The sequence below is a fragment of the Protomyctophum bolini genome, assembly GCF_963924005.1.
Source record: "Protomyctophum bolini genome assembly, chromosome: 6".
Lineage (NCBI taxonomy): Eukaryota > Metazoa > Chordata > Actinopteri > Myctophiformes > Myctophidae > Protomyctophum > Protomyctophum bolini.
Window position 1 is genome coordinate 27,323,856 of NC_137867.1, and position 26,030 is coordinate 27,349,885.

General features: G+C 42.5%; 1 protein-coding gene across 3 annotated transcripts in view; it reads left to right on the forward strand.

The window, feature by feature from the left end:
* The window catches only part of unc5db (unc-5 netrin receptor Db), a 203,397-nt gene that overhangs the window by 153,744 nt on the left and 23,623 nt on the right, over window positions 1-26,030 (forward strand). For 2 of the 3 annotated variants that reach the window (XM_080765408.1, XM_080765409.1), the window contains 3 exons: window positions 3,379-3,750; window positions 6,820-6,904; window positions 20,349-20,520. In XM_080765408.1, coding sequence (XP_080621534.1) covers window positions 3,379-3,750; window positions 6,820-6,904; window positions 20,349-20,520 — 629 coding nt within the window. The remainder of the gene's footprint in view (window positions 1-3,378; window positions 3,751-6,819; window positions 6,905-20,348; window positions 20,521-26,030) is intronic. The other variant, XM_080765410.1, reaches the window with a different exon arrangement.

Below are 26,030 nucleotides of genomic sequence, written 5' to 3' on the forward strand. Positions count from 1 at the left end.
GGAGAAACCTCCCACCTGAAAGTGTTTAAAGTGTATATAATTGCCAATCAGTACCTCTCCACCCCTAATAATCTCCTTGGGAAGAAAGAAAAACCCTCGGCATTGCTCAAAGATGCTTCTTTAACACTTTCAGCCATCACCTCTTGCAGCTGGAGTAACGCCATGAAGGCAGAGGATGTTTGGCCCTGACCCTGTCACACCACATTACCTCTGCTTCTGAGTGATTTTTAATCAGAAGCCCAATTCCAAAGCCATCCCTCAAGGTATTCAACCTGAAGACCATTTCATTAACTTCTCCCATCCCTGCCACTATATGCTGCCTTTCCATTTTCGCGGCGCCATTCTTAAAGATGCACACTAAAGTAATAATCAGATTATTTCTGCTGCGGATCAGAGGGGATATAGAGAAAAAGGAGAGAGGGGGAGATGGGTGAAAATGTCAGCAGGATGTCAAGTCAACCCATAGGGCAGTGATGTCCACTATAGGTACCTGCAGGTGGAGTTCCCCGCAGGGATTTTACTCAGTACAACTCAGTACAACACATGTATCCATTTATCCGTATTCCTATTACTTTTATTCATACAATTAACCACTTAAACCCATTATTCTTTGTTGACCGGGGTCTCCCATGGGTCTATACTGGCCCCCTCTTTATTCCCCTCTACACCACGTTGAGATTCATTGAGGCATGGTTGACGCATCATGATGTGTTGTGAACTTATATACATTGTCTAGGCTGGGGTTCATGTTAATACAAATCAGAAACAAATAATTTGTTAATATTGTCGCTGTTGGGTGGAAAGCTGGCATATGTACATACATACATTTTTTTATTATTTTAAATACCTTTAAAAATGTAGAAAATAGGACATAGCAGTGGTGGTCATTTTGTGGTTCAACTTAGAAGAGGCCCGTTCATTTTTCCCATAGATATTTCCAAAAATATTTATAATTGAATTTGATTCTGTGAAAAACCGCAAAACAAATGGTATTTATTAAATATAGTATATCATAAAATGTAAAATATAAGATGTTGATGTTTTATGGTCATTATTCACCAGGAGCCTTGATGGCTTGATTCTAGGCTTAATATTCAGTAATTTATCAAATCTTTTTGGAAAAAAGTTTTTGTAGATCCACAAAATGGACGCCACTGCTTTGCCGATCAACAATCCCACATTGTGTCACATTGCGACGTGTACTGAGCTTGTAGAGATTGGTTATTTTCACTACTTTTGGCCGACACTCTTGCATGATGAAGTAGGACATTAATTTACGGAAAAACAAAAAGTTTAAATATGGAGATACAAGGTTTCTACCTGACAGTAACGATATTATTACTCTGCAAAGACAAACGATAATGAAAGGGGAAAAACATACTGTCACATACACAAGACACACAGGCGCCTGCCCCGCCCACTCAAAATGCTCAACACAGACCCTGTCCTGTTGTAATTAACGATTTCCCTAAAAATAAAACAACATTAGCCTCCTACCTCGTGCCCCTCACCAGGCAACAGCTGGGGCGGCAAGGACTCTGTGACTCCGCTGTTATCTTGGCACTCCGGTGCGTACGGTCTGGCACGTGGTGAGGCAGCAGGCCGTTGCTGGGTGTCGGGAGTCTGCCAGATCGATGCGGTGGGCGGTAGTTTGCCGCCCCTTGTCGGTTTATTCCTTCTTGTTGGGGTGAGTCGTCGAAAACGGTTCGCTGAAGGAGAACTAACAACACAACACTCCCAGCACGTCCCCGTGTTGGCCTCCACTCTGGGATTCTGTTGAAGGACTCGCTCCTGTTCATTTACAGGGCAGTCACCTCCACCCCGTGTGCCCCCGAGAACCACCACCTCACCACCCCCGCCTCCTGTCCTTCAGAAAAACGACTTTGCATGTATAGCAGGGGAGACGCCATCCAGCAGATGGATTATGGAGATCAAGCTGGTTAATTAAATTCAACATGCTGACTGTGGCTCGGAGCCCTGGACCTCCTGTCCAGGTTGTGCCCCTTCCCTCTCCAGCCTCCCTCACCACTGGTCACTTGCCAAGACGTGCTGTTTTAGTTGCAGTTGAAGGTTGGTCACTGGTGTGAACCTCTGATGTCGAGCATCCAATATGATGGAGGTGTGCAGGGTGAATTACTTGGATGTTACCGATGATGAATTATAACTTTGCCGGTCAGCGGAATGAAATTCCGGTGCCAGGGATGCTGGTTGGTCGGGGTTGGGGTAAACAGTTTAAACACAAGGATATTGCACTGTGTAATCAGAGTTAGATTTGTAAAAAATAAATAAACAGAGCAGGCTTTTTCTTATACACTTAAGTAGATCTAAGCACACAATATGTAGATTTGCTATTTTAGCTATCTTTGGTATTTAATATAGTCAATGTGTCCCAAATTGACCAGAATGAATGTGGTCATCATGCATTTTTTATTAAATTGTTAAATTGTGATAATATTATCAATCATGAATATCAAACAAGGAGATGCATGTATTTTCAGTCTGACCAGAAACAGGAATGAATTATCCTCACTGCTGATTAAAATGAATGACCAGAGGGAGGGTTATCATGGGCACAGGCATGGATTCACAACGCATTGTGAGCTTGTAGATCTGTTATTTTCACTACCATAACCCCAGGACTAGTTGCACTACACTGACTGCCAGTCACTTCTAGAATTGATTTTAAGATCTCGTTGATAATACTTTAGAGATCTTAAGAGCCTGGCACCTCGATAGCTGAGCTGCTGGAACTGTGCCTGTTCGTATAGACAAATTCAGAAACAGGTCTCATGGTCGCAGCAAACATATTTCCTGTATGCGGAGACGACATATCTGCGGTGTAAACTCGCAGGTCTACTACTACATTGAATGGTAGAGTGACTGATGTTAGTCTGCTCAAACATTACTCTTTTACCTGCTTTTTACTAACACTAACTAAAGATGCTCAGAACATTGGGATGAACCTGTGCAGTTTATGCTGCTCCAACTGTAGTGGCAACATTCAACTTGGGAGAGAAACGGAATGTCAAATAATACACTGCGGTGGCTGAGATCTGAGAGTAATGGTTGAGACGAAGCAGTGAAAGGTCCTGAAAGATACATGACGTCAGTCTTACCCAATACCCAATCTTTGAGGTATAAAGTAGGCTACAGCAGCCTTGTGTTCATACAACAGAAAGATGACGTTATGTATCTTTCAGGACCTTTCACTGCTTCGTCTCAACCATTACTCTATGGCTCTGGTCTCAGCCACGCAGTGTATTTTTTTACATTCCATTTCTCTCCAAAGTTGAATGTTGAATGTGATCCAGAGTTGTTAGCAGGGTGCTTGCATACCAAGATGACTGTGTGGCTGTATTATCTCTCTCGTCTCCATAGGCAACCCGCTTCTTCTCAACTCTGCAATTCAGCCTTCAGACTTAACAGTGGGCCGGACATACACTACACCCCTCTGCTTCCAGGACACCTTTGACCCCCTGCCAGACATCAAGGTCAAAGTTGAGAGCTCCTTTATGGTTTCACTAGGTGTGGCCGAGCGGGCGGAGTTCCACGCCAAGGCCCCCTCACTGCCAGAGACGTTCCCGCTGGGGCTGGGCCGAGACTGTTGCAGCACCGCCACCACTGTTGACAGGCGCAAGAAGGGCTTGCTGACCCCAAATGGGCCCTTCAGCACTCCCGCCACCAAAGAACAGCTGAGGACCACGGGCAAGTTCGGACACCCTGGAGGACGGCTGGTGGTGCCCAACACAGGTGAATCTTGCAAGCACCTGGCAAATGACAAAAGTTAGTTAGTTAGTTAGTTAGTTACAGTAGCTAGTTACTTTATTAACACAAATGTATAAAACAATGAGTCCAAACAATAATCGAAAAACCCATGAATAAAAACTTTAAAAAGAGCTTTCTATTGCTCCAAAAGTTGCAGGCATGCATACGCAAAGTTCCTCTGTTAGTGCCCACAAAGAGTGAGCTCAAATCAATAAACTCATGTCCATATTTCACTCTGATGTCTTGTGTGAGGAGACACACCAGTATGTGCTGTTCATGTTGTATACCAGTCTTACCATTGACAAATACGCTGTTCAAATGCTCCATCTTCCCATTTCCACACGCAGTCTATGGGAGGACAACCGGAACCATACATAAACAAACATAACAATGTACTAAATTGAATGAACACATTTAACTAGTGTTCAGTTAAGCCTCCCATACACTACACGATTTTTTATACGATTTTGGAAAGGTTTTTAAAAGACAAGACAAGACAAAGACTACACACTACACTAGAAAGTAAAAAATCTTTCCAATGTCTTGTCAAAAACCGTGTAGTGTATGAGAGGCTTTAATTGAACACTCCAGAAAACAGATAGATGTCTATGTGAAAAATGGGGGCTGCTTGGAAATCGGAAGGTTCCCATGCAATCCCCGACTCCCCCCTGGCTGGATTAGTGTCGAAGTGGAAGCGTGACACTTGACTCCTAACTGCTCCCAATGAGCAGGATGGTGCCTTTGTGTGTGTGTGTGTGTGTGAATGTAATGTACATTGTAAAGTGCTTTGGATAAAGCACCATAAAAATAAGTCACACATTTAAAATACAATATAGTAGACACCATTCTAACTGCTTTTTTTAAAGTGTGCTTTTTGGCTCCTGCCTCGCTGCCTCTCTGTCTCTGAAGGGAATAGACTGGAATATAAAAAATCCAAATTCCCTTTTCCAGCATCAGCAAGTGTGAAGAATGTTGTAGTTAAAAACATTAGAGTGTGTCACAAGAAGCCGGTTTAGTTCCATTTGACATAGAAGTTCCCCTGCAGTGACTGCGCGGTACTAATGGAGAACAGCTGCAGGAAGGATGCAGAATGACAGGAATTATTTAACAACCATAGGACTGTAGAAAAAACCCAAGGTTACAGTAGCACACAAATGTGTGAAACCTTGGGAATGCCTAATTAAAGCACAACTCAATTATGAGGTCACATTCTGACTATATCCACTGCTGTCTAAAGTCCATTAAAGTTGCAGCAAGGCTGCAGAAAACATATAACGGCTAACGAAGCTCTATCTGTCTTCATAATCTGCTGTAAAACTGTTGCTAGGATCCATCAGTGCCGTTCCCAATGCAGGTTAGCTGATTGTTATTCCTCTGCAACCGCAGCGTCTTTCTCTCTCACGCAAACAGAGGTCACACTCTTATCATGGCCGCCAACACAAACGCAGCAACTGGATGAGGGCCTGTTCTGAGAGCGCCGTTGAAAGGTCAACAGCCGATGCGAACAGCCCTTGGCTTTCCTCAATAGGGTGCTGGGTAATCAGCGTCCCTCTGTCAGCTTTGTCTCTCTGGTTGAGAGGTGTGAGTGCTGAAGTGCAGCACTCACACACAGCATCCACACTTGCCACTATTCATTAAGCTTTTGAAATGGCGATTCTGGCGACCATTCACAGCACTGCACAGACGCTCTTGTTTCATCTCATAGTGGTGTTTAATCAAAACAGTTGAATGGAATTTTCCTTAGAAAGAAATCCATGAAGATGGATACAGTTCAAACCAATTATTTTAATATAATTATGACTGCAAGCAAAATTGAGCGAGTTCCACCAAGCATCTGAATGCTATTTCAATTAACAAGAAGTAAAATTCTAGGTTTTCTCTGAAACTATTCATCCTGGTCATCACTATGCTGATACTCTGTTGAGGTATAAATCTGTTTTCAGAAACATTTGATGAACCTTGAAAAAAAAACGCGTTTCACATTGCTATGTTTGCCCAGCGGCTTCAGATGAGATGTCGAGTAAGATTGTAGAAGATTTGTAGAGCAGAAGACCAGCAGAGGAAATATGCAGATGACTTGAGAGATTAAAATGATGAAAGAGGTTTGGCTCAAGGCCAAGCACTTTTGGAGATAATTGCGAAAATATAAACTTCATTATTACAGCACCATGTTGAGGTCATTGAGGGTCATTCTGTGTGCCTGTGTATTGAATTTGGTCATTTTGGTGTGTCATGGGCTCATGGTTTTCAACACTTTTATCAGAAGAAATAATGAGCACAAAAAACAACAAAAACAACAGAGTTCTTGAAGCTTCGCTGCTTGGAACCCTAATGATGGGATTTTGGACTAACTATGACTTTCAGCAAAACACAGGCTGTGGATATTTCCCCACTATTTCCAGCATTTTACCCTTCTTTGATTGTGTCAGGTAGATGTAGATGTAACAACAAAGCCATCACCACTAATGTACACCAGACTGCAATGTGGAATATATTTGTTTAATCCCTGGCCAGAAACACTGTTTACTGTATCTGACATCTCCCACTCTGCTTTTGTGAACATCTTTTGTAAAGCATTTGCTTTCATGCTCTCTGTCTCTGTCTGTCTGTCTGTCTGTCTCTCTCTCTCTCTCTGTGCGTGCGTGCGTGACCGTGCATTGTTAGTGATTGCTTATTGAGGGGTATTGCATGAGCAAAAGTTTAGGGTACAACAAATATCAACAACTACCAGGAGAACAAACACAGAGCATACTAGAAGAGATTGAGCTAGTTGTCAATTATAAAACTTGACTAGATTAATTTAATTCACACCAGTTTTCAGTGGCCGGTAATACCGGTATATCAAAAGTCTGTGTGCCATTATTCAAATTATGAATACAATGTTTGTTTTCTTTTTATTATTACACTTTCTGAAATGATGGTATGGTGGAAGGATACAGCAGATCAGAGAACTTTTTTTTTAATTATTTTTTTCTAAATAAGACCTTAGGTTGCCCTATGCTGTCAGCCTTTGGGAGTTGTTGCTACTGACATATTTGTTGTGTGTTTTTCCAGGGGTCAGCTTGCTGGTGCCCCATGGCGCGGTGGCAGAAGATATGTCCTGGGAGATGTACATGGTGATCAATCAGGGAGAGGAGAGGTGAGCTGAGAGTTTACCCCAAGTATCATATACGCCATCTATACCTGTCACCACTACTCACCTATCTTATCATCTGTCACCTTTGTCCATCCATCCTCTGTCCTCCTTTCTTGTCCCCTATCATCTGAAAGCACCTTGATTATTATTCATGTGTTATTACTACTAGCCCTTACCCGTTGTGAGATATTTGGGGGGTACTGCACCCGGTTGCGTTTGTAATTGACTAATAAATCCATTAATAATCATTAATGTGTCAAATCGAAAAAAGGGCTTCGTTACGCCCTCCATATTCATATGGTCAATGCCTGTGTGAAAAGTGGGAGTGATTGGTGCAGGCAGTAAGGAGCTACGGCGGTGTTTCTGACACACACAGACAGACATTGTTAGAATTATAGTATGATGATGATGATGATGATCATTAAAACCATCAAGTATAGCAAAGATTCTTGGTTCACTTTTCACACTGTTTTGGATTTGCTCGTAAGCATTGCTGAAACGGATTATACAGTTGTAGGTTTAATATGCTGTATTATTGGCGTACTATAATTGCCAAGCAAATTGATGTCAAGGAAATAATATGGTCTCTTTATGGCAAAGTGACTGCACATTAATTAGATTCTTCTGAAGTGATATATGAAAACATAAAACTGTATCATCTTATCATTATTGTATTTAAATATATACCGGTAATGTCATTTTTACATTATTATTATGTGTATGTGCGTGTGCACGTGCGTGCCTGCTTTAGACAGAGAGAGAGAGAGATGAGGGGCTGGGTTTTAGATATAACTACACTCTAGAAACTATGGTACCCTTAGTGGTACTTAACGACCCCCAATTTATTTTTATTTGCTGGATTAAATGAAATTAATGAAAGAGGAGTTCCCTCGTTTTGCCACAGGCGGGTCGTGGAGAGAATAACGAGGTGCCGCGTTCTTGGCATACATTTGGTTAATTCACATCCAGATCATGAATGATCCAAGTTGAATGTATCTTTATTATCAACAGCTTGTCATGCTATAATCAGCCCTGCTACACACAGTACTGCTCACAGTAGCCAGACCATTAGAAAGATATCGACAACAACAACAAAATGTGTGACGGATAAATTAATTGACCAATCACACACCTCCAGGCTCTATAGACCACCTACAGTCCAACCACAGCCAATCAGAGGCTTGCCTGAGGATTTTTCTTGCAAAACCATGCAAACACATGCTGACTTGTGGTTCAGCCCTTCTGTTGCTTTAAATAACTAGACTAGTGCCCGGCTGTAGAGCACTAGAGTCAGTAACGATAGAAGTTGGAGATCCATGCCCCACCCGGCTATGCCATACCTGTTGTCTGTTGTACCCGTGTCAGAGTAGCCGTTCCACCCATCTGTCTGTATCCCTTTTATGGCCATATATGGAGATTTCTGTATCTGTCTCTCTGTGTCCCTTTATTCCTAAATAATTGGAGTTCTGTGTCAGGCATGCCCACAGAACTCCACAGACCAGCTCTATATATGGAGCCTGGGCAGGGGCCCTGTCCAGAGCCCGGGCAGAGGCCTTCAGTGGTGGTTTTGGACGACCAATTGTCGAATTGGTGGGTCCAACCAATTCGACACCGGCCACTGAACTCCCTGCGGGGGTGTCGAACGCAAGTGTACACACGTACATGGAGTTCTGTGTCAGGAATGCCCAAATATGTCAAAACAGGCCAGCTCCATATATGGAGCCTGGTAGTTACCAAGTAGAAAGTAGTTACCAAGTGCATAATTGTTGGCATTTTAGCTCATTTTAGCCACCGTGAATGTCATCTTGAAAACGATGCCTTTCTGGTTGTTCGTTTTTCCACCCAATAGTAACAGAAAAATCTCTTTTATCAATTATTTGGTTTTCAACCATACCACCTATACGCTATCTAATATTAGAGTCTGAGCAAACAGACCACTAGGGAGCATGCCCAACGCGTTTGCACAGCTTTTTGAAAACCTTATAGGCTTATACCCATACCTAACACCACGGCAAAATTCAAAAACAATCTTGTGTCCGCCCCCTGCTATATGATGTTTTTTAACCCTGATGTGTTGTGTAATATGTGCATATGTGATATATTGTGCGTAGTTATTGTGTATTAGTTATTTGTTTTTTCTCTTGGTGTACATACAGCACTTTGGTCAGCCGTAGGCTGTTTTTAAATGTGCTTTATAAATAAAATTGACTTGACTTGACTTGACACCGGGCACTGCACTCCCCCGCAGGGAGTGCGTGCAGTGCACGTCTGTACGCACGTCTGCGTGCAGACGTACAGAGACGTGATGCATTCATAGATAGATACAGTGGATCTGACTACAAAACCATATTGACTTTTTCTGAAGGAGAATCCTGTGCCAGTAGGCGTTCTGGGGGTTTACTTATTTTGTTAAAATAAATGTTAAATAGCTCTATATTTCAATCATTGCTACATAATGTTTGTTCAGTAACAGGGGTCTCTCCAGCTCTGTAGTAAAACAGAAAATGTATATTTCAGTTTGGGATACCAATTTGATCCAAACAGGATGGATAGGAGAACTTATACAGGATACAGGATACATAATTGAAATTGGAAGTAATAAAGCTTCTAAAATCCAAACAGGATGGATAGGAGAACAAGTGTGGTCAGCTACACTGTTGCCCAGCCACCGTTGAAGTGTTGCCCAACACACGCATTGACATAATCAAGCATGTGTTCATGCAGTATGGGAGGGAGCAGAATGTATATAGGCTTTGGTTCAAAATAACAGTTCTCAGTCATTGGAGCACTGCAATAAGTTGAAGCCAGCTCAACTCTTTCTGTAGCATTTGTAGCTCGTCACGCAGTCACGATTGCATCGAACATTGAATATTGGATTGAATTGAATATTTTTTATGACATTTTTAAAAGCACACGAAGTACACGAAATGACTTGAGTCAGTGAACAAAATGATCTCATACACTGAGCAAAGGATTCAGTGACTGCGTATCTCTGCGAACGAATGACCAATTCTGATCTTGGAGTTTGTCTGCAGCTGGCAGCTGAGGCGAGGGTACATCCGAATACTCTTATTCTATTTTGCTTATGATGGTTCCTAACAGTGTGCAATGGCCCAGAAGTATAGAGGCAGACATGATAAGAGCTGGTCAAATTCTCTAAATGCTAAGGGAAGCCTGAGAGGCGCTTCATTGGTTCCTTTCTTATCTACTTTAGCATAAGGTACACTGGACCATCCTTTATGAAACAAAGGGAGATTTGCACCCGCACAATTCCTTGCTCCAGCAATTTGGAAGATACCTAAATACCTAAATCAAACAAAATCCTACATGTCAAGGTTTTCCGTGAGTTATGTGATGATTCTTAAGATATTGTATGCATACATTTGTAATCAGATTGCCTATCATACTGTCATAAGTTTGTTTTGCATTACTGCCAGGGAAAAAGGGAGCAGACATTTTTTTTGTTTGTGCTTATGTGATAGACAGACAAGAATATTAAATATATACTTGGCTGTAAATGTCTGTCATCTCAGCCTAGAGAGAAATAGCTTGTTGTAGTCCATCATCAGAACATTATTGCGAACGCAGTGATTGCGAATGCAGTGAGCACTTACTATGAGACCTAGCAGATCATGTCTGTCTGTCTGTCTGTGTGTGTGTCCGTGTCCCCCCCCTTTGTGCCCATATATGGAGCTGGTGTCCGTGTGTCACGCTTTTGTGCCCATATATGGAGCTGCTTTGGGGACTCCTTATATGGTTATGGCTGAGTCATGGTGACAACTTAAATATGTACAAGCTGCGTTCGCTTCCCGCGTTTGCGCGTCTTACTGGTAGTTTAACCAGGCAGACCCACGTCAATAACATACGCCTGTATAATTAAGTAGCCTGCTGTAAGAATTTCTTAGTACCGCGGTTGTCTTTGTGAATTCTCCTTCACATCATTCTTTGACCCCATGACATTTAACATCGAGACAAAGTAAAAAAAATGGTTAGGGTGTTTTATTTTAGGAGGGACCTCCCATGTCCAGCTTATGGGCACTGGTGACGCAGAGGAGAGAACATGCGCCCACAGCGTCCCCGCCGGAAATCGAACCCGGGACCTTCTAGCTGTGAGGCGACAGAGATATTCTATTCTATTCTGTAAATGTAGCTTTTTGTTCCTATAAGGCAAGCCCAGTAGAACTTTTAAGTAGAGGTTCATGAATGACCCTTGTGACCATTATGTTAAAAATGTTTGCAATGCACGCACGCACGCACGCACGCACGCACGCACACGCGCACACACACACACACACACACACACACACACACACACACACACACACACACACACACACACACACACACACACACACAATGTCATATATTCCAGTGACCCTCTCCATGTACATCCTCTCAGCAGACCCCCCCCGCCCACGTCTCTGTGTTTTTACCGCTGGGCTCTCTGACAGATGGGTCACAGCGAGCACTGCAGCCTATCTTCTTCTCTCTGCAGGAGTCCTCTAGGCGTCATTCATAGGGTTTTCATTTCAACACACATGAATACATGAATGTCTTGCGGGTGGTACGTAGTCCAGGCTTTGATCTGCTACGGAGAAAGTTAAGTTGGTGCTGAGCGCCCCAGGGTTCTACAATAATATATCGCTTAATTTAGCCGTTGGGCTCAGTGGAGGCAAAGTCAAACCTCCAATTTATTTTCTTTTTTTCTTGTTGCACCCCAGCTTCTCCGGGGGAGAGTCAATATGTGGTTATACACTCACCAGATGTTGTCAACAGTGTGTCAGTCTAGAGGAGCAAGGCACAGTCTCGGGTGGCTTGTTTAAGCAACGTTGGAGGCAGTGATGAATGCAGTGTTTCACTGATGGACAATCCACAATATGGGGGGGGGGGGGGTAGCTCGATGTCTCCAGAGGCCTTTCATCTTGGTAGTGTGTACATTATGTATTCCCATCACGGTCAGGCAATGACCCAGCAATGGACTGAGGGGGGGCTGGTCGGTAGAGCCTGCCCTTCCCCCGCGGAGAAACACCAGGCCGTCAAAGCTCTCTGATGTGTCACGCCGTATTTGCTCGTCTCGGCTTGAACAAAGTCACAGAAGAAAGGGAGACCTTCCAAACAATTCACAAATGTGAGGTGGAACATGACAGGGTTTTGAGTGTGGACTCACATGTTGGTGAAATATTTAATTAAGGAACAGTGCCTGGGGGGAGGAATGGGATACAAACATCATGAGAGGTACTTGTTTTTGAGGACTGGAATGAGTGAAATTGATTGTAGTTGGCGTTTAGTTTAATTTACTGTAGCTATACTTTGAACTAGTGTGTTTGAAATATACATTCATGCTCACATTGTCAGATACTCTAGACAGTATATGTTGTTTTAGAAGTGGTGTTAAAATGTGAATGTGATCTAAGCCATGAATTGACTTTCTAACAAACAAGAAAGCCAGCAAACAAGTGTATGTATGTGCGTGCGTCAAAGTGCGTTCTTGTTCTTCTGCTGGAGGAAAAATTGTACAGGTTAACCCTTCTGCTATCCTGAAGAGTCTGTATTTAAACGAGACTGCCTGGTTTGACATCTGAAATCAAGAATCAGTTCCAATATGATAATCATGCTCCCACTCTTTCTCACTTTACTAGCCTACTTCTACTGCTGTGGTGTGTAGCTGGCAGTAGAATTGAAACAGCCTATTGGTGTGCCTGTACCTGGCTGAGATGTGTCAGCCTTTGACCAGAGACATTAGCTATCCACAGGGCTCAAGCCTATCTGGTATGTTATGTCTGGACAGGTCGCTTACGGCTGACAGGCAAGCATTTGCTCTCAAAGTCATACCTGTATCGACAATTTAGAATCTCCCATCCACCACCTGAAACACACGTCTTTGCTGTGGAACAAAACCTGAGATGTCATGTAAACTCTGGAAATCGTTAGTTCTGCTATCCACTTGGATCTACATTGATTGATTGATTGAAATATGTATTAACAGTTTAGAGAATTACAGTACAATTCAAGCACAACTCAATACAAAGACTGTTAACTTTGAGTGGACGACCCAATAAAGCATTACACTTGTTTACAAGAGGGTCCACCTTGTTCAATTCATCAAAACATTTATAGACGTACACATATACACTTCTATAAAGCCAAAGAACAGAACAGGAATTCATCATAAAGGAGGCAAAAAGGGAAAAGAAACATATATGTACAGTATATATATATTTGGACGAATGAATCTGTTCTTTGATGGAGGAGGAGGCATATTCTTGTGTATAGAACACCACACAGCAGCACTAGCCTACTGGAGCCATAGCCTACTGCTGTAAGTGTGCATGCTTAGGCTACGTGCGCCCAGGTATAAACTGTTAAAGCTGTCCTGTTGTTATGCAAAGTAGTATCCATTTGATTCGGCACGGTACTTGACACGGGGTGAAAATAGTACTGCGTTCTACGAGCATGACACCACTGTTCACATGTCTTAATGACTGTTGGTAGGGCGTTCCACATTGCATTGTAGACATATGTATAGTTGATGGTTTAATTTGATTCCCTGCATTCGCTTTGTTTCATTATGTTGAAAGTGTTTCCACATATATTGCAGTTCCACTGAATTCCGGTGAACTTGCAATTTAAAATAATAGCGTTAAAAACAATAGCAGTAAAAATGTTTTATTATTGCTAGATGCTTTAGGAAATTATGAACAAGGACATAATCCTCATGGATAGTCAATTGAAAATATAATTTGATTTGTAGTGGTGTAATATAGCATTTCATTCAACGTGGCCTGTGGTCTCAGGGTGTTATCATTTTATGTGGATAGAAAGAGAGGTAATGTAAATGTCACCTTATGTGCAGAAAGCAGAGTGCTAGAATTGCAGTTAGATTGACAAGACATCTGACGTTTTGACTTACGATAGCCTACCTGGTGGCATGGCCAGTTGGATGGGCACCTGATGGGTGTGAGGACCCAGGTTTGAATCCCGCCTTGTCTCTCCTGTCTCTCTGTAATTGGTGTCCTGTCTCTCTGTCCTTGGTGTCGTGTCTCTCTGCACTGGCATGTTTGGAATAAAGCATCACATGCCCCAAATAAAATATATATTCTTTAAATCTTCAAAACACGATAGCCTTTTTACCTCTTTTAACATACCTCCCTGCCATGCATGGATTACCACTGTCTATCTACCTCACACTACGCCTCTAACCCTGTTAATAATACTCTTAAGAATTTGATCACAATTTCAAAACCACTTTGGAAAGCTTTCTCTCCTCTGGCCCTATATCTGCTGTAACAATCAGCTTTTTCCCTGCTAGAATAGAAATTGTACTGAGCATATATTCTCTAACTTTAATTAATTAATCTTTTTCAAATATTCCACCTTTCCTGCTCAATATATTTTCAATGCCTCCAAACATGACTTTTCATTCAAACTTTTGCTCCAAATACACAAACCATGTGCTATTGATGACATCCTCCAAATCCCTCCCAATCGTAGCGGCTTCATTTCAGGAATCTATTTCAGTATATCATCCCTTGGAGATGCTTCCCTCAATAAAATGAAGGACAAATGGAAGGAGAAACTAGGGGACGTAATGCCTGATGATTCCTAGAATGAGGCACTGGCAAGAGTTAATAAGACTACATCATGTGCAAAACTAGGTGTAATTGCACTGTAACCACCTCTCCAAGTATAGCCTATATCTAGAACTGTAGCAGATGTCAGAGTGCTTCAGTAACCATAAAGCGTTATGTTTTGGTCTTTCCCTTCCTCATCTAATTATTGGTCAGCAGCACACAGTATCCTGGACCCTAATCCTATCACAGGCTGTATTGGAGCAGCACCAACTGAGAGAAATGACTGCAAAGCAGAAGGCCCTCAAAACACTCCAGATTAAATTAAAGTCTTTAAGGTGCACAGATCAAAAATATCATAGAAGTGAGGAAATAGCCAGCACATAATGAATGTCCTTTTCACATGGTTTTTATTGTCCTTTCACGGATAGAAGCAACAGACGCGTTTCGACCTATAGGTCTTCCTCAGCGTTGAGGGTTCAGTGGCGGAATAATTCATTATATACATTGTTATTACATTATATAATTAAAGGAATATTTCACTGTCCCCCCTCACGCATTAGAGGAAATGTCCCTATAAGTCTTCTCCCAGTGATCTCAAACTGAAATCCCTCCCTGTCAACTCAGTGTTGAGGGATGACATGCAGTGACACACAGCCCAACACAAACATTTCATTCTCTTTGAAACCTCACTAAGAAACTTAACTCCACATTCCTTTTCTTTTTGTTCAATTATTTATTTATACGTTTATTTATATTAATTACTTTTCATTAGCAGCTGTGGGTAGAAGTGTGTGTGTGTGTGTGTGTGTGTGTGTGTGTGTGTGTGTGTGTGTGTGTGTGTGTGTGTGTGTGTGTGTGTGTGTGTGTGTGTGTGTGTGTGTGTGTGTGTGTGTGTGTGTGTGTGTGTGTGTGCACGCACGCACGCACGCACGCACGTCAGGAGGGGGACGACGACGACGACAAGAAGCAAATAGAGGTGTGGCTAATGGAGCATGTTAATGTGTGCGTTTATTAAGCTTGCCGTCTATTCTCCTACCTCTCCACCGGGCCGATCTGCCACTTTGCACAGCTCCTCGGGTCCCTGAGGGGCGAGTCATCACTCACTTTAAATAATGCACCTCATCTAGGGGCCCAGCGGAGCCCCTGCTACAGAACCCTTCATCCTGGTGACATGTGGAATTGAGAAAAGAGGGATAGAAACCTCGGGTGCTCCTTTTTAGAGGTGTGATGCTAGATTTTCTCTCTCTCTCTCTCCCCCACCCTCACCCCCCTCTGGCTCTTTTGGACTCTTTATGCCTCTCTGTTTCACTTTGACTGTCACTTTCTGTCTCATTCTTCGTCTCACTCCCTCGCTCTCCCTCTCCCTCTCTTTCTCTGCCATTTTCTCCGTTGATCCCTCTCTATTTTTATCTCCCATCGCTGTCTATCACTCTCTTCTGACTATAGGCCTCTGTCTATCTGTCACTCTCTTTCTGTTTTACTCTGGAATTCACTCTGTCACACGCTCTCTCTCTCTCTCTCTCTCTCTCTCTCTCTCTCTCTCTCTCTCTCTAAGTCACACTTTCTTTTTCTCTCTCTCCTTCCCATCTTGTGGGTACTAAAGGTAATCTGCTCCTTCAGCCTCTCTTCACATTAAATGTGTGATCAGTCCTCGCTGAGCTCTCTCTCTCTCTCTCCAAGGGTCCACTCCAGAGCAGGAGGTTGTGGTGGTGGGGGGGCCTTGTTGACATAGCGGCAGACTTATCATTTGAATCAAGGACAGAGAGGCCAAGGTGACTTCATGATGCGACACTACAGTAGCAGCAGTAACTAGTATAGAGATGGAGTATCCTCGGTGCCGGTGTTGAAGTGGTAATTGGAGCGTCTGGAGAGCACCTGGAGAGTGGTGTAGTTATCATGAAGACATCACTTTGAGACAAGGGCATCACTTCAACACAGATAAGCATATCTAATGGCTGAGAATCTTAAACACAGGAAACGTTCTCATCATTAAAAGGATGCATTTCGTGTCCATAGTGGACGCTTGCCTATACGGAGTAGCGCAAACCTCCGCTGGCCTAGACTGAAATCTTGCCAGAGACTTTCTCCTGCATTTCCCCCAATTTGTCTACCTCTGAGCTTTCATACTGACAATACACAGATGGAAATGTAAAGGCTAGTGGATTGCCCACTGTTTTTTAAAAGAAAAGAGAAAATCTAAAACAAGAACCACTGATGAGGATGCTGTTGTGTGATGCCATGCCACTCACTCAGTGTTTGAATCATTGCAATGCACATTTCAATTTCTGATGGACAATGTGCTGAACTCATGTCATTTGGTGGATGTGTGCTAGTGTTTTGGGTGGTACAGAATAGATGGGAATCAAAACCAGAGCCCTGACAGCATTATTGTTATTATGTTAGTTATGCTGCTCTAGATCAACCAATGCAGGGAATGAAATACCAAACCCTGGCAGACAGTGCAAGTTAATCACACAATATATACGGGTGGTAATCATGCAATACATTTCAGAATAGCATTCATTGTCACACTTTATTTAACCACAGATTGTGCTAAATTGTAAATTAATAACATTACATTATTTACATATAATTTATGGCTTCCTCATAACACTACCTGTTTGTGTAGAGTTCTTTACTATGCCTGAAAACCATGAACTTCACACTCACACTCTCCTGCGAAGACTATAAATCACTTCTTATTCAGGGGAGGAAATCTTGACAAATCAGCGTGCTCAGATCTCTACTCTACAATGACTGATTTGAGCTTAGAGGAAGCTTTGCCAAGGCATGCTGCCTCACTGCCTTGATCTCTCTCTTGCCGGCCCTTTTTCTGCTGCAGCTGTTATGCACGGACTGTTTTACTATAGTGCTGCTAGTAATGGGGCTTTTAAAGATGCCAGTGTCAGTCTATGTGTCCACAAATTTGGTCCCAAACAACATAATGTATATCGAAAACTACAGGCTGGATTGCCATGAAATTTATTCTGCACCTTCATGATCCAGAGAGGATAGGTGTCCACTTGGCACACAAGTTATCTCAAAAGCGACTGGAATTTGCTGAGTGCAGTGATGCTCTGTGGAAGATGAAACCTAACAATCAGGCCAAAATGTCACTGCACATAAGATATATCATAATGTACCGATGAGCCCATATACCTTCTGCTGGCTGAAGCTTGCAGGACTTCTCTTTACCTATTTCCAGTTGAGTGCAAGGAGGCCTGCTAGCGGCGCATGGCGCAATTAGTGTTATGTGTGTGTCCACAGTGATGCATTATTTGTGTTGTGTTATTTGTGGCACACTTTACTACTTATTTCGATGGAAATAAGCGAATTAGCACTAAAACCCAACCCCCATTGAGGGCTTATGGTAGGGGAAATAGCCAATAATGCGCTTTTACACAAAATAACACCTGTACCTCTTGGTGGTGGGGCCGTAACAACTACAAATAAAGGTAAGAAAGCCTTCTAGTCCGAAATTCTCCTTTAACTGGTTGTGGCCTGTTTGGGTGGAAGTAAGAGGAACATACTGTACCACCCAGTCTGTTTCAGTAAAGACCAAAAATACCAAGACTCACTTTTGTACCATCTTTTGAAAGGAACAATACCAATGAGAGTATAGACTGATTATTTTTTTGAGGGTCACTAGCCCTCCTATGTCCAGCTTTGAGCGTGCGTGTAAACACAAACATTAAATGCCATTGATAATGAATGGCCAGTTTTGAGTGTTTGTGTAAACACAAACATTGCGTAACACAAACATTGAAGACGAAGGTGAGGACGCAAATTCTAATTGGCCAGAATGAGATGATTATGTATGATGAATGATAAGAGCGCCCCTCACTTCACACGTGTGTTATTTTTGAGGGGTGCTAGGCTGCTAGCCCCTCCTATGTCCAGCTTAATGTATGTAACCTAAAATCTGTCCCAACACAAACATTAAATACCATTGACAATGAATGGACAATTTTGAGTGTTGCATAACACAAACATTGATGACTAAGATGAGGACGCAAATTCTGATTGGCCGGAATGAGATGATGTATGATGATGTATGATGATCAATATAGGCTAAGTGAAAACAAAGAAGAACTTGAACTTGAGAACAGCAGTTCCAGAGGATTCAAACACCTGCAGACATGTATTCTGCTTGCATGGCAAACGACCTCTATGCCCACCTACGTCCTTCTCCCCTTTAATTGCTGTTGTCTAATGCAGCAGTAGCAGATCTTGAGTACAGATTATGGCTGCAGGATAATAAACTGTGAATGATGAATATGCAAAGGCATGGACAGATCAGCAAAGTAGTCTCATCAGACATAACCAGACCACTCTTGCATGTATTGCTTTCTGTGTTAAAACAGATTAGTAGGTAAGCTGGGAAGCAGACAACATTGGGGAGGCATTATAGAGAAAGCTCTCGCAGAATACATATGGTTCCAAAGATTAGAGTCTCTTAAGCACCGCAGCCAGAATTCTGTCTGAAGCTAATTGGACAATGTCTTATTATAACTCACTAGCTTGTTATAAGGAGGAGGACTGTCGTGCAATGATTAGTGCAGGTGCTGGGAAACCTTGGGTTGCTTGAATTTAAAGACTGGGCTTAGGACCGCAGCTGCCTGGAATTCATTTTTTATTACTGTTTTAAACTTTGAGTCTAGTCTACAAACGTGATGTAAAAAAATGGATATGGTCCTATATTCAATTCATCAACATAGCATAAAAATACAAATGCTATAAAAGAGATATGAGAATTACATTTATCTCACAATGTGGTCTTCTGAATAAAACAAAAAGAAGAAAGAAAAAAATTCGCGTTTTGGTAGCAGAGTAGAATGACAATTTCCCCATGTTTGTTCTAAATGTGTGTACCGCTATAGTAACATGGTGTTGTGGCTATGGGTGTCACTCACTTTGGAGAAGCAGTTTGATAGGTATTGCGAGTACTGTCTCTTCGACTATCTTACACACCAAACCCATTTATATTTGCTTAACCTTTTTTGTCTTTTACACTGAGCTAGAAAAGTGAGTTGGAATTTGGTGGATTTAAGGCCGAGACGTAGTGTATCAGTTTGTTTTGGGAAATCTGAAGCTTAGTTTTTAGTGACATTGAGATGTTGGAGAGCCAACAGGTGAAGTATAATCAAAATGGCATTGAATGAGCTAGGGCTTCACCTAGAGTTGTGAAAGCACTTTGCTTACAAAATAGGAAATCCTGCCCAAAAATCTTGTTCTTTGATTGACTTTCTTGATCACTTTTGATGCCATTTTTTCACCCATCAGTTTGTTCTCAAGAATACAGCCCAAATAGGTAACCTCTTCTTTGCTTGAGATTACTTTTTTTTAATACGTTTTTTATCCCACGATTTTTGCAACCCAGTGTCAATGATCTAATAATGCTCGCTCCAGTGAAAGCCACTATATTAGTTACAGTGGCCACGTTGACCCTGCATGTTGAAAAACTCCACTGGATTATGAATTTTGGAGTTTGGAAATACCCCTTTTATTTATTTTATTTTAACTGGCTTAAACTTTCATAATATGCCACAACCTCAGAGCAGGGTGCACATCCATAAAATAACGTTCTTATCAACTTTGTTTTTTTAAATTGGGGGCTCAGATGTGGTACATATTTTTCTGTTCCCCATCTTTGACTGGCTTGTTGAGAAGCAAACCGTGTCATGTTGTAGCAACAGAGTAAACAATGATTCCTCCCAAGTAATAGTTAGCTGTTGTAATTAGAACGTTCTTTAAACTTTAGACAGGTCAAGTCTATGGGGTAAAATAAGGAGTCTCGTGATAAACACTTCCCGCTCTCTCTACTTCAGACGTAAGTGTATCTAAACAAATACTGTATGTGCTCTTTCTATCTGCAGCATTCAGTCAGAGGACAGCGGTGAGATCCTCCTAGGTCCTGAGGTGACATACGGGCCCTCTGGCCTGGACCTCCTGAGCCCTGTGGCCCTGACCATTGCCCACTGTGCAGAGCTGGACACCCACAACTGGAATGTCCACCTGAAGAGGAAAACCCAGGACAGCAAATGGGAGGTAAGAACAGGTGTGTGTGTGTGTGTGTGTGTGTGTGTGTGTGTGTGTGTGTGTGTGTGTGTGTGTGTGTGTGTGTGTGTGTGTGTGTGTGTGTGTGTGTGTGTGTGTGTGTGTGTGTGTGTGTGTGTGTGTGTGTGTGTGTGTGTGTGTGTGTGTGTGTGTGTGTGTGTGTGTGTGTGTGTGTGTGTGTGTGTGTGTGTGTGTGTGTGTGTGTGTGTGTGTGTGTGTGTGTGTGTGTGTGTGTGTGTGTGTGTGTGTGTGTGTGTGTGTGTGTGTGTGTGTGTGTGTGTGTGTGTGTGTGCGTGCGTGCGCCTGTCAAACACAATCCAAGTCATCACCCTCCAATCCAGGGTCATTCATGGTGTTTTCCTCTCCTCAATTGTCCTTTGCCCAATGGCTCCATTTCTTCGTGGGTAAATGTCATGTTGGCTGAATGCTGTGGGGGATAGGGTTGTATATGGAGGGAAGAAAGCAGCGTTGCTTGACATAAAGTGGCAAGGGTTGTTGACTCTGCCCCTCCCGGTCTTATCCAGCCTCTATATATTTGCTTTATGTGGTAATGGCTCCAGTAAGTCACCAGTCACTGAGGAATGGGACTGGGTGAGTTGTGTGAATTGTGTATGTGTGCGTGTGTAAGTTGTTAAGTACTATTGGATGGTGTGAATGTGTTGGTGTTTTATGTGTGTGTGTGTGTGTGTGTGTGTGTGTGTGTGTGTGTGTGTGTGCGCGTGCATGCAATTGTATATGTGCCTGTTTGGTTGTATGCATGGCTTGCGCCTCTGTAGTGTAAGATGATTGTATGTATTGTATGTGCGTGCTTGTGGAGGTGCCAGTTTGGGTTTGTGTGTGGCTTGTACCTCTGTGGTCATAGAGGCCACACAAACGTTGCTTTCAGAGAATTAAAAAGCAATGATAGCGTGTAACAGCCTGGAAGAGTCACAGCCTCCGTCAGTCAGTTGGCCAGCAGGCTGAGGATGGGGGTGGGCTGAAACGGGGGGGGCCTGTTAGACATGGGAAGTATTGATCCAGCGGGTCTGGATGGACATGCCACAGTGACTGTGGACACGAGGCAATCAGGATGAAGAATCATGGAAATGGCCTCTGTGCTGACCACAACGCTCACTCTGCCCTGCTGGACAGCCTGCTCCGTGCTCCCCCGCGCACTCACACACGCACCCACCCACGCACGCACGCAAACACATACAGGGATAGACACATTAACACATTGAGTGGTGCTTGGTTGCAGGGTGTTTTCAGGCTATTCCACTATGACTCGTGTCCGGTTTTGGCTTCCATCTTGAATGTTAAAGTATTAGCGTTAATGCTACCAAGCTAAAATAAGGCCAATCCTTGCTCTAGAAAACGCCAAGCCCATCGCGCTCACCGGATAATCAGAAAAGACCTCCGAATATCGCCGTTCTGGTCAACACCATGGACAGCGCATTTGCTTCGGAGAAAAAAGCCTGCAAAGGCGTGGGCTAAAACAGAGGCTAATGGCTATTGAGAAAAAACACCAGTGCAGGCGGGGCCCTGGCAACCATGCATAGCAACCGGAGCGGTAAAAAAAATGAAACACAGCGAGGCAATGTTATAGCGATATCTTAAGACGAGCCTGCTCGTCATCTGTACCCAGCGTTCAGTATAGGTATATGACAGGTACACGCACGCACACACACACACACACACACACACGCACACACACACACACACACACACACACATACACACACACACACACACACTCCTGCTCACTGCTCCAATTGCTAGGCCACTGCACACAGCCCTGGTACCTAAAGCCTTTCACAGCCTGTTAGCGTATATAGGGGGTCAGGATGCAGTAAAATGAAAGTGGCACACTGTATTTCCATGTCGTTGTTTAGAGTGGTTGGGCACTGCATGTATCTATGCGTGTTTGTATAAGATTATATTTAATGTTTCCTCACTGGGAAATGGTGGGTATGTTTTATTTTTATTTTTATCAGGAGGTATTTGCTGCTGTAGTCATCCCCAGAGCTTAATCCACGAACCCAGAGGTCCCTACTGGCATCGTCACTTTGTATTATCTGCTCCCCAAACAGACATTGGCATGGAGACAGGAATAAAGAGAGAGAGAGAGAGAGAGAGAGGGGACACAAATGTAGTAAAAGGGATTTCCATACAGGCGGTAATATTGTAAATCTCCCATCTGACGTAAGGTTTTGGTAAGTGGAGCAAGGGTCAGAATACTGAATATTACTATCTCCCCTCCGGCTGTTGTGCTAGTTGTCAGCGCATGGAAGAGCCTTGTTATTTAGGAGAGAAGACCAATTGGATTTGGCCATGTCCTAGAATCCCCCCCCCCCATTCTTTCATCCTAAGTAATGTTGTGACAAGTAATGGAGATGGCTGTAAGGTGACACGGAGTAGCTGTCCCAGCATGCATCACTGTCTTCACCCTTCTCCATCCACCACCACTGCCGCCGCCAGCAAGCTAGAGGGTGCAATGACATGCAACGTTGGAGGTCTTTGATTAAACTCTCTCTCTCTCTCTCTCTCTCTCTCTCTCTCTCTCTCTCTCTCTCTTTCTCTGTCTCTCTCTCTCTTTCTCTGTCTCGCTCCCTGTCTGTGATTCTCTTTTTCTTCTTTCTGTCTGCTGCGTCCCAGTCGTTATAATCTCTGTCAGATGTCGGCATGGAGTCTCAGATTAGGTGTCTCGCTGACTCCCCCCTGGAGGTCATTCAGTCACAGATTACTGTCACTTTGAAAAGCTCTCATTCTGACACCCTGTTTGTTCAGACAACATTAGAACGTGTGTGTGTGTGTGTGTGTGTGTGTGTGTGTGTGTGTGTGTGTGTGTGTGTGTGTGTGTGTGTGTGTGTGTGTGTGTGTGTGTGTGTGTGTGTGTGTGCTTGCGTGACTCCTTGTTAAAGGGTAGTTTTCTGATCAGTTAATTTACCCTCGTTTTCTTCCTCAAATCTTTTCTTTGGATCTAGTCTTGCCTTGTATAAATAAATACACAAGGCTTGACTACTGTGTGCATGAAGAGGTTTCTGTTCAGTGTTATTTCTTATGGAAATTTCTTAAAGCGTTTGAAAGGAAATATGAGGCAGAGAGAGAGACCGGAGGTGATGAGAATAAATACATGATTCATGTCTCTTTGAGATTTCTTTGTAATATTAAAAGGAGTGGGGATACTTAAAGATTCTCAGGTTGGGAATAATGAGCCTTATCATTGAAATCTTGCCAAAGGACAGTGAAGAGGTTTTTGAAACACTTGCACATGCTTTAAAATGGAATAGGCTATAGTAAATTACATCCTTAAAATGTTCTGGAGTATTATCAACCTGTGCACTCTGTGTCAAACCTTTTTGTAAGTACTTTAGAAAGAAAATCAATTTGACTTGAGTACTATGTTCACATTTTAGCTAATCTGTCAACAAGCAAACAGCAGCAGAACTTGGATCCATCACATTTTACATCATGGGGACATTTACAGTCTACATTTAAGTCAGAGTGATGACATCAGGATTGAGTATGGCACATATGCCATATGGCATTTTGTTGATTTATTCAGATAGGAAAGTGCATGGAGAGAGACAGGAAAGCCATGGCAGAGAGGAGGGGATGACGCCTGCTTTCCAACCAGACCGCGTCTAAACACAGGCTGACAGGCAGTGCTGTTAAGAGGATGCAGGCAGGCAGATCGTAAACATATTACACAAGCTTCAGTTTTTAACATGTATTATAGTTATTTTAGTTCGTATTTTAACGCAATTTCCTCGTATGAATGGCAATTTGGGGAAGTCGTGTTTCTTTGCATTGACAATGACATGATGTGAATTCATGTCTATGACTATCTATCTATCTATCTATCTATCTATCTATCTATCTATCTATCTATCTATCTATCTATCTATAGGCCTATCTATCTATAGGCCTATCTATCTATAGGCCTATCTATAGGCCTATCTGTCTGTTTCTGTATCTGTTTTTTTGTTTTTGGTTAAGAGGATGTGACAGTTAAACCCAATAAAACACTTTGGCGTTTCCATTGGGGTCCAACTTCCATTCAAACGAGGAAATCAATAAATCACTTTGGCGTTTCCATTCATATGAGGAAATTGCGTAAATACAAACTAAAATAACTATAATATGTTAAAATGCGATCCTGCCTCTTAACAGCACTGCCTGGCTGTCAGCCTGTCACTCAAGACAGCCGTCTGCGTGTGTTAAGGCGCAAGGGCCACGTCTCCATGTTCTTTTGTGATCCGGTTCGAAAGCAGGCGGGGATGACATGCAACACAGGTCCCTGTCTGGAAATGAAACTAGGGCCGTTGCAGTTACATGGATTGTGTTCTTGCTGCCGGAGCCACCAAGGCCGTCAGCGGAATGAGTTGATGTGTTACATTTACTGATCGTAAAAGTGATGTATGTTGTAATTTTAGCGCTAATGTTGAGCATCCTGCATGCAGTAATTCAACACTAATGTTTAGCATTCTGTATGCCGTATGTTAGTATAGTTTATCTTGAGTCAACATTTAGCTGTCATGCATTTCTTTCTCATTCTTACTTAGTAAGAATAGTCAGTGTAGTGTATGGTTAAGAATATAGCCTATATATTTTGGGCATTTATCAACAGTAGACAAGCTTTCAATGCATAGTTCACCAATGTTAAAGCTACAATCCTGAAGATATTTTAATGAATACATTTTTATTTTGACCATTCTTTACTGTATCGTACATTAGCACAATAACAGCTAGAACATCTGCAGTGGTTGAAGGTGGTCTCCATAGAATTGTTGTTGGTACCGTATGACACCTACTCGTTGACATCCTGGCTGTACAGACATTGTTGTAATTACCTCTATCTGTCAAGAGGGCGGTCAACATACGTGAAACTTACAGATTGAAGCTTTAAAAGCAATAGTAAGGAGTTCATAACTTTTTGGTAGTGATGAGAGACTTTTACTTTAACACTTGCTAATAAGACTTTAAAAACTCCTGAGTGTGTTGCGTGTTCTGTTGACGACCTGAGAATTCGAAACAAAGCATTTTGGGAAATCATTAATGTACTGTAGCATACCCTGAATCATGCAGTCGCCTTGTTCAAATCATAAAAACACGTCCAATTTAGCAGGCTCTTTCCCTTCTCTTGGCACATCATTACTCTCCATTTAAATAACAAAGCTTCTATTTCCTTTTTGCCGCCTTGTAATGTTTTCCTATCCCCGTCCCTTTTTTTCCTTTGAATAAAAAATGGCGCATTTGAGAGGACATGAAAGATATATTCCTTCATTGCAGTTGGAGATAATGAAGTGCTCTCCACCTGCTGCTGTGGTTTCATAAATAAAATGCATTGCATATTATCTATAATGACTATTTTCAGTATTTTGTGTTGCAGTATGCACTAACATCATAACTCATGTAGGAAATTGAGTTTTTCCTTCGTGTACTCAAGAGACCACTAACAATCCATGTAGTTTTAGTTTTGTTTTCAACTTCTGTAATGCTGTCTTAAAAGTTGCATACCC